The sequence below is a fragment of the Macaca thibetana genome, chromosome 9, assembly GCF_024542745.1.
Source record: "Macaca thibetana thibetana isolate TM-01 chromosome 9, ASM2454274v1, whole genome shotgun sequence".
Taxonomy (NCBI): Eukaryota; Metazoa; Chordata; class Mammalia; order Primates; family Cercopithecidae; genus Macaca; species Macaca thibetana.
In genome coordinates, this window is record NC_065586.1 from 84,866,185 (window position 1) to 84,875,532 (window position 9,348).

At 40.5% G+C, this 9,348-nt stretch overlaps 1 protein-coding gene across 2 annotated transcripts in view; it reads left to right on the top strand.

Moving 5' to 3' along the window:
* STAMBPL1 (STAM binding protein like 1) overlaps window positions 1-9,348 on the top strand; it is a 66,857-nt gene that overhangs the window by 47,316 nt on the left and 10,193 nt on the right. The window contains exon 11 of one of the 2 annotated variants that reach the window (XM_050805271.1): window positions 720-6,155. The exons of the other annotated variant lie outside the window; for it this stretch is intronic. Within the exon in view, the coding sequence (XP_050661228.1) occupies window positions 720-776 (57 nt within the window). The 3' untranslated portion in view covers window positions 777-6,155. Of the gene's footprint in view, window positions 1-719; window positions 6,156-9,348 lie in introns of those variants that run through there. 2 annotated transcript variants of the gene reach the window in all.

Here is a 9,348-nt window from a genome sequence, read left to right on the forward strand (position 1 = left end):
ACCTGAGGATGGAAACAATGTGGAGAAATTTTAGCTGCAGATACACAGAGGGCAGAATGGAAGTGATATTGTTGAGTTCTTTGAGAATAGGTCCTTCAGGACACTGAAGACTAGTTTTGCAGGTGACATCTTTATCTTGGAAGACATTGCTCCCAGGCATGTTGGGAAATCCTGGGCTGACAACCCTTTCCTTGATCAAGAAACTTGTGATCACTTCTTAATCTCCCTTCTCATCCTTTAGGGCCTTACCTTACTCTAGTCCAGCTTTCTTTTTTCTTTTCAGCGCTTGAGTTTCCTTCTCCAGCCACCTCTTCCTGGATCTCCATGACTTTTCAACAGGGCCAAACTAACTATGTAAGCTTCTGTCTTCCCACTGTCTTCTGTGCCAGCCTCAGCTATCCCTTCCTTTGCTTTCCTCATGACATTGTATCTGAGTTGCCTAAACGACTCATGTTTCCATGTACTAGCTTCCACTGCTTAGTTCAATGATTTCCACATTCCAAAGAGTGGTATTTCCTGTACACTGTGCTTGGATGGGTTAACATCTGATATGGTTTGGCTATGTCCCAACCCAAATCTCATCTTAAATCGTAGTAGGAGGGACCTGGTGGGAGGTAATTGAATCATTGGGGTGGTTACTTCCATGCTGTTCTCATGATAGTGAGAGAGTTCTCAGGATATCTGATGGTTTCATAAGGGGCTTTTTCCCTTTTGCTCAGCACTTCTTCCTGCCATTATGTGAAGAAGGACGTGTTTTGCTTCCCTTTCTGCAATGATGGCAAGTTTCTTGAGGCCTCCCCAGCAATGCAGAACTGTGAGTCAATTAAACCTCTTTCCTTTAGAAATTACTCAGCCTTGGTCAGTTCTTTATAGTAGCATGAGAATGGACTAATACAACATCCCTCCCTGCTTGTCTAGTCCTCAATTCTGGTACCATGTCACCTGAATTCTGTTCCTGTTCTCATTTATACAGAATCACCTACTATGGGCAGGTGAATGGCTTTTTTCTGTTTCATGGCATCTTCTAGCTATGGAGAGCTTAGGTCTCAGACTTCAGAAGTAGAACTTGGCTTACCTTGTGCATGGACACTTTAGTCTATGGCCACCACTAGTTAAGAGCAGATGAACTCTGCAAGGCTAGCTCCATAGACACCTCACTTTTTCCTGAGTGGTGCTGTCCTCAGTGTCTTAACACTTAAACACACCATGATATTCTGATATACTTGATCAAAGGAAAATATTATATACTTTATTCAAGTAAAAATAATTGTTGGGACAATGGATAGTTGAGAAATGAGTGAGATCTTCTGTATAGAATTAAAAATTATAGTAATACACTAAGAGGATATAAAATGAGAGTTGTCCGATGAAAAAGCTGGGGACATTGAATGGTGCCTAAAGATAGAAAGGACTCAGTTGAGAGCCAAGAACATTTAGCATCTTAGATTTCCAGAAAGATTAGAAAGAGAAGCTATGAGTATGCAAAACCATTATGTCCCTTCTGAATAGCAAGTTAGAAGAGAACCCATTTTTCACTAAGAAAGTATATTGCATTTCATAAATAAGGGAGACATTCTTGGCACTTTTTTTGTAGTTTTTTTGTAGGTTTTTTTTTTGTTTTAAGTACAAACCAAATTAACCAGGATCTCACAGAGTGGGACTGTTGGAGGCGGCAAACCAGGGACCTGACTTTGGCTGCCAGAATGAGGCCCTGGGGCTGTGTCTGAAAGAAGAACCAACAGAAATGTGACCACATCACTAAGTAGTGAACTGGTCACGAGGCAGGTACCATGTTAACCAACCTGGAGATGCCAGTACACACACATGTGCATGAGCACCAGTGTTCATTGGATAAGCTATCTATGGAAGGTCTCTTTCACAACAGGCAAAGAGCACCTTCTCTTTTTTTGAGACAAGGTCTCACACTGTCGCCCAGGCTGGGGTGTAGTGGCACAATCATGGATCACCGCAGCCTTGATCTCCTAGGCTCAAGCTGTCCTCCCATCTCAGCCTCCCGAGTAACTGGGACTATAGGCACTCACCACCACACCTGGCTCTTTTTTTTCTATTTTGTAGAAATGGGGTCTTGCTGTGTTGCTAGGGCAGGAGATCCTTCTTTTGAATATGCATCAGTTCCAAAACTCCATTTGCCACATCCTAAGGCAAAGATGGTTCTTCATTTCTTTTCAGATTTGTGTTTCTGTAGAAAAAAATGAAACAGTTAAGAACTTCCTTTGATTTTTCAATGCTAATTGGTTTGCATACAGTGCCTGACACTGTATATGTATTTGTTATAGGCTGAATTTTGTCCCCCAAATTCATGTGTTGAGTTCGTTAACCCCCCAGTACCTCAGAATATGACCAAGTTTGGAGATAGGGTCTTTACATAAATAATTAAGTTAAAATGAGGCTAGTAGAGTGGGCACTAATCCAGTATGAGTTGTGTCCTTATAATCAGAGATTAGGACAGACATACACCGAAGGAAGACCATGGGAAAACATAGAAAGAAGACTGCCATCTACAAGCCAAAGAGAGGGATCTCAGAAACCAACCCTGCCAAAACCTAGATCTCAGACTTCCAGCCTCCGGGACTGTGAGAAAATAAGTTTCTGTTGTTTAAGCCATCCGGTCTGTGGTATTCTGTTTGGCAGCCCTCACAAACTAATGTGGTACCCGATAAATATTTGCTGAAGTTGTTTATTTCCTTTTTCCTTACAGACTGAATTGGAAATGGCTTTCTTTGTTGTCATGCCGGGCAGAAATCATGCTTTCCATAGACCTTGTCAGTTGTAGAAGAGCAAAGCAGAATGTTTGCAGATTATTTTCAGCTACTCAAATTGGTCCTAGTTTTTTTTTTAGTAGGATTTTGCTTGTGGAAATTTGACATTTTATTTGAGGCCACACTGGTTCACTTCTGTTTTCTCCCAATTCATTTCACATTGCAACCACATCAACTGTGCTGGAGACTGTGTTATTACAATGATTTGACCTTAGATTGAGGTTTCTGTTGCAAAACCAGCTGAAGAGGTCCTAAATGTGGAAAGCAGATGTTTCTCTTCTGGCATGTCTTGCAGAATTATCTGGCAAGAGAATATCTTCTGTGAAGAAAATGCTTGAGAAATGTCATGCATTTGGCAATGATTAAGAAAGAAAGGTAAACCTTCAACTCTTTGTTCTTAAAAGAATTTGGCTTGTTAGTTAGTGGGAAGACAACTAAGATGCAAAGAGCTTTTCTGCTCCTTTAAGAAATTTGTTTTCTTTTCTAGTCTTTTGCTTCTTCATAAGACCAGAATATACTTTCTCAAGGACAACTGACAAAAATACGATTTAGTGGCTGTTAGAGATTTAGCATACTGATGTCCAAGAAGACGTTGTTTTTAAAGTATCGAAAGACAGGTCTTCATTTGGACTGCTATACAAAAATGCCATAAACTGGATGACTTAAACAACACTGTATTTCTGTCTCCCAGTTCTGGTGGCTGGAAATTTGATATCTGGGTGCCAGCATGGCCCAGTTCTTGATGAGAACTCCCTTCCTTATTTGCAGCTGACTGCCTTCTTGCCCTACCCTCAAATGGGGGAGAGAGAAATCATCTCTCTCATGTCTCTGCTTATAAGGACACAAATCCTATCATGAGGGTATGACTCTACCTTCATGACCTAATTATCTCCCAATGACCCCACCTCCAAGTATCATCACAACGAGGATGAGGTTTCTGCATATTAATGGTGGGGGCACCAACATTCAGTCCATAACTAGGTGAGTGCCAACTAGTTAGTTTCTTGTCTTTTTTCTGTGCCATATGGAGGCTCTGCTGTACATCTTCTGAGATCCCATAGTTACTATATTAAAAAGTAACATTCCAATGAGAATGTGAATAGCTTTTATTATATTACCTCTGATCTAGTGTGAAGATGCTTTCAAATAGATTTAAGAAATTACTCATTAAAAGGATATTTTGCAAAAGGAATTGCCAGTTGATTAAATCATACTAGGTATTAAATTTTGCCTCATGGAAAAACAAATTTCTTTGACAAAAATAATTTCTTAATTAAAGCCATATCTTTTCATATTAATAATGTTGCTGTATAATTATAATGTTTTAATTTTACAATGTTTTTATAATTAAAGGACTTAGTAAAATCCATATTCCTATATATGTTTGAACAACCAGAGATACAGAAATGGAAAAGGGAAAGAAAATCCAGGGAAGGGAACATTATTTAGAAAGGAAACCTGTGATACTCTTAAGGTCTGTCACTACAGCTTACTAGATTTCAGGATGGGGATAGGAGATGCAGAAGATGAGAGAGGAGAAAACAGAGCAGGACCCTGGGGGAGGGAAGGTAGATTAAGAGCATTGCAAACTGTCTTTATTTAATTTGTTTGCTAGAAGTAAATGCCTTGACATTATCTGGACCACAAGACATTCTAAAACCAAATGGAGATAATTAGATTTTTTTTTCTCTATCAAGGAGGATTACCCGTGCATCTCTATCAGGTAAACAAGAGTTAGCAGTGAAAAATTACAGTTGTTTACATGAATTAGTCATTGTCTCACTGGGTCCCAGATGTACCAATGGAATGCATGGTTAATTCATATTCTTGAGTCTGAAGAGGATGTTTAAAAATTATCCTCTGTATTTTCTCCAAGAGAAAAAGGCATTTACAGATTGATTTAAAAAGAAAAAAAGCTCAATTATGTTTCCTCCTAATATAAAGGCTCACAGACAAGGAAAGCAAAGCAAACAACTAGAAGAGATTTGCTGTGCTCTTGACTTTGGGAAAGGCCATGGGCAAATTATATCATTTTTAGGGAATTTAATTTCCTTACCTACAGAAATAAGGCATGTGAATCAACTGATTCATCTGGCTCTCTTCAGCAATAAAATTTTGTACTTATCAAGGTTCTTCCCAAGGCAGTATGTTTTTTATTTTTAAAAAATAACTTATTGAAGCTCAATTCACGTAACTTAAAAGTAATCATTTTAATGTGAACAATTTAGTGGCATTTAGCACATTTGATGTTGTGCAACCACCATCCCTATCTAGTTCCAAAACATTTCTGTCACTCCAAAGTAAAACCCCTTGTCCACTGTATTAGTCTGTTTTCACCCTGCTGATAAAGACATACCTGAGACTGGGTAATTTATAAAGAAAAAGAGGTTTAATGGACTCACAGTTCCACTTGGCTGGGGAGGCTTCACAATCATGATGGAAGACAAAAGACATGTCTTACACGGCAGCAGAGAAGAGAGAATGAGAGACAAGTGAAAGGGATTTCCTCTTATAAAGCCATCAGATCTCGTGAGACTTATTCACTACCATGAGAACAATATGGGGGAACCACCCCCATGATTCAGTTATCTCCCACTGGGTCCCTCCCACAACAGGTGGGAATTATGGGAGCTACAATTCAAAATGAGATTTGGGTGGAGACACAGCCAAACCATATCACCCACTAAGCAGTTGCTCCCCTTCCCTCCCTCTCCCCCCAGCTCCTAGCAACTGCCAATCTGCATTCTATATGGATCCATCTATTTTGGATATTTCATACAAGTAGAATTGTACAATATGTTAGCTGTTGTGTCTGGCTTCTTTCACTTAGTGTATCATTTTGAAGGCTTATCCGTGTTGTAGTATGTATCAGTCCTTTATTCATCTTTATGGAATAACATTCCATTTAGGTATATACCACATTTTGTTTATTCATCCATTTATGGACATTGATGGACATCCATTGATGGATATTGATGACATTTTGTTTGTTCATCCATTAATGGACACAATAAACAAAAAGACATTTCCTTTTGGTTATTGTGAGTAGTAGTGCTCTAAACATGCTTGTACATGCATTTGTTTGAGCACCTGTTTCAATTATTTTGGATCTATACCTAGAAGTGGAATTGCAGGGTTATCTGGTAACTCTAGGCTTAGGTTTTTGAGAGACCTCCAAACTGTTTTTCACAACAGCTGTACCATGTTATATTCCCAACAGCAACATATAAAGTGTCTGATTAATCTACATCCTATTATAGCCATCCTAGTAAAAAGGTAGCATCTCATTCTCCTTTTGACAGAGCAATATGTGGTCAGCTTAATTCCTCTAAAGTCAAATTTTAATAGTAAAATAAAGTTGATGATGAAGATGTCTGAGGCCTCCAGAATTCACTCACTCCCATCACTCTCTTAGTGTTGTGGGACACCAGTCCCAAGTCCTTATCAAGGTCACTACCACCATGTTTAGAGGGAGAATTTATTTTTATCAAGGATGGTTAGGTCAGCTGTTTCAGCTGGGTAGGATTAGAAATACAAAAAGAGAGCAACCAACAAAAGGCACTAGTCATAGCACTTTAGAATACTACTCTTGCTTTCCATCAAAGTCAGTGGTTTAAGCATTCGTAAGGAAGAATACTATGTTGAGGCATCTCTCTGAAATCACAGACTTTTTTAAATTTTAAGAGCAAGGGCTCATTCTAAATTTGAAAAATATAATTTACCTGTTTAATATATTTTTGCCTGAGTAGGGGATGTTATTTTTTTTTAAAGGAAGGCCTGAAATTACATGATTTTAGGTCATTTTTTAGGGAATTTCAGGTTGTGGCATATGCAGAGAGGTCTTAAAGGAGGAAAAATAATTGATTCAATGAAAGGATAGGGGACTAAGTCTCAAAACTAAATGTGGAGGGGAAGAAACAGAAGGCAAGAACTAAGAAGAGTAGTTCTTTTGACGTGGTATGTCTGCAGTACCACATACTTTTCTCCTAGGATCAGGAAATCTCTTAAGGACCCCTGAGTTTTAGGCCTCTGGAAAACTGTCATTAACTTCATGATACGGAAGCCTGTTCCATCGTCAGTTTTCCTTGAGGACAGCATTGTTTCAAACCCAGACAAGTAGTAATCATTTTTATTCCCTTTAGCCCAGAAGGGGCTAGATATTGCTCTAAGGAGGACATTCTGGAAGAACTACAGCCTCCATGAGTTTGCATGTTCATTTCCCAGATATAAGATGATTAATTTAACCTGAAAGGTGAAATGCTCAGGAAAAGCAGGTGGTCCAGAGATGCCATACTTCTCATTCAACATTGCCTCCATTGCTTGAAATTGGTATCTGATTTTTTCATAGAAAAAATGTTATGAATATTACTTTGGAAAATCATAGTGAAGTCGTGGTCACACTTGTGTATGTGGTCCAGTTCTTTGGGGTTCCCTTTTTCCCAGCTGTGCAGCACTCTTACATCTCTGGGACTCTGCTGGGAACATGTCCCATGGAGGTCCTACTTCCTCTTCCCAAACCTCAACCCCCTCTAGCCCCCAGCCCTTTTTATGGTCTACTCAATTCTTACTCTTTAAGTCTCTGCTTAAGCACTATCTTCTCAGAGAGGCAGCCTCTCCTGAGCCCCTGGCTCAAGTTAGAGCCCATGGCTACAAAAGCCAGTACCCCATAAAATTCTTCTTTTGAACCCCTTACAACGTGCCCAAGTGCTTATTTAATGCCCATCTTCCTCACTCGACCAGTACCCCATATAGTTCTTCTTTTGAACCCCTTACAATGTGCCCAACTACTTATTTAATGCCCATCTTCCTCACTCGGCTGAGGGTTCCATCCGGGCAGAACCTTGCCTAGTTCTATTTCGTTGACACTGCTGTCTGTCCTAGCTCATAGTGTTCTTCAGACATTACTTAAGTTGACTCTGATCTCCCAGGAATAAGCATTACTTCATACTCTGATAAGGAAGAACCCTATCTCAGGCTGCCCCATTTTCTCTCTCTCTCTCTCTCTTTTTTTGGGGGCGCTATCTCTTTCTGAATAAGCTGAACTACAGCAATGGCTTCTGGTTGGACTGCAAGTGTATGTTGGTCCAGACAGCCTCCTCCCTAACTACAGTCAGATGTTCTGTGTTAGAAATTCTTCTAAAGAGAATTTCCTAGCTGCACAAAGGATACCACATTGACAACAGAGGATAATTAATATTATTATTATTATTATTTTGAGGCAGAGTTCCACTCCTTTTTGCCCAGACTGGAGTGCAATGGCACGCTTTTGGCTCACTGCAACCCCTGCCTCCGGGTTTCAAGCAATTCTCCTGCCTCAGACTCCTGAGTAGCTGGGATTACAGGTGTATGCCTCCACGGCCAGCTAATTATGTATTTTTAGTAGAGATGGGGTTTCACCGTGTTGGCCAGGCTGGTCTTGAACTCCTGATCTCAGGTGATCTGCCCGCCTCGGCCTCCTGAGACAACAGAGGATTATTTTTAAGTAAATAATGCCTCTTCCCACACATCTGCTCACAGTAATGGCTGCATGATGTGAATTAATGTCATTAGAAACCCATGCTGTCCTCCAGAGTTGCAGAAGCCTGTCATGGGAAAACTTGGTAGTCATAGAAGGATGTTCCTCTCCTTTGAGAGTGTGGTTTGCTATTGTTAGAGGAGAGAAGAGGATTCCGAAGGCTGTCAAACCTATATGTTTCTGGTTTTATCTCCTCTGGAGATTGGTGTGACACTCATGAAGGGGACTCAGCCACCTGTGCAAAGCCCAGCCTCTTAAGTCACTGGGCATCTAGTGGAATCAGGGGAGGAATTACTGATGGATAACTGGGAGGAGGGTGCTTAGGCACTGCAGTTGAGTGGCTCACAAGGACAGACCATTTCACTAATGCATATTCAGTGGGTGCTTCTGGTTTGCCTGATTTTTGCCTCTGGGCATGGCTGTTTCAGTCTGAGAGGCTGTTCCAAGAATGTTTCTTTACTAGAGCGCTCATGCTGCCTGGTGGTAAATATGAAGTACAGCAGTGCAACTGACCAGTTTTACTCCAAGGAAACCCTGTAGAGATGACAGCAATGGTTGGCAATTTCTGCTTCAGTTATGAAAGTGATCTGGTGGCAAGTATCTGCACAATAATCCTTAAGTTTAAATCTAGTGGCTATGAGGTGTCCTTGCCTGGGAAGCATGAATTTGCAGCTGAAAGATTTCCCTCGATCATATTCCAGTAGTTCTTAAATTTTGATGTGCATAAGAATCACCAGGGAAATCTGATTGAAGTTCAAGTTTCCAGCCTCAACTCCAGAGATTCTAGCTCAGCGGGTGTTAGATGTGACCCAGGACTCTACCCATTTAAAATGAGCTTCCAATGAGGTTGGTCCCTATAGCCTATTCTTTGGGAGATGCTGGCCTAATGGCTAAAAATATAAGTTGGAAACCAAGCACAAGAAGGAGCAAGCTGATATCTTTGCCAGCAGCATGACATTGGGCTGCTGCTAGCCTCAGTTACTCTTCTGTAAAAAGGCAGTAATGTTCAGGTGCTGTGCCTCATGCATGTAATCCCAGCACTTTAGGAGGCCA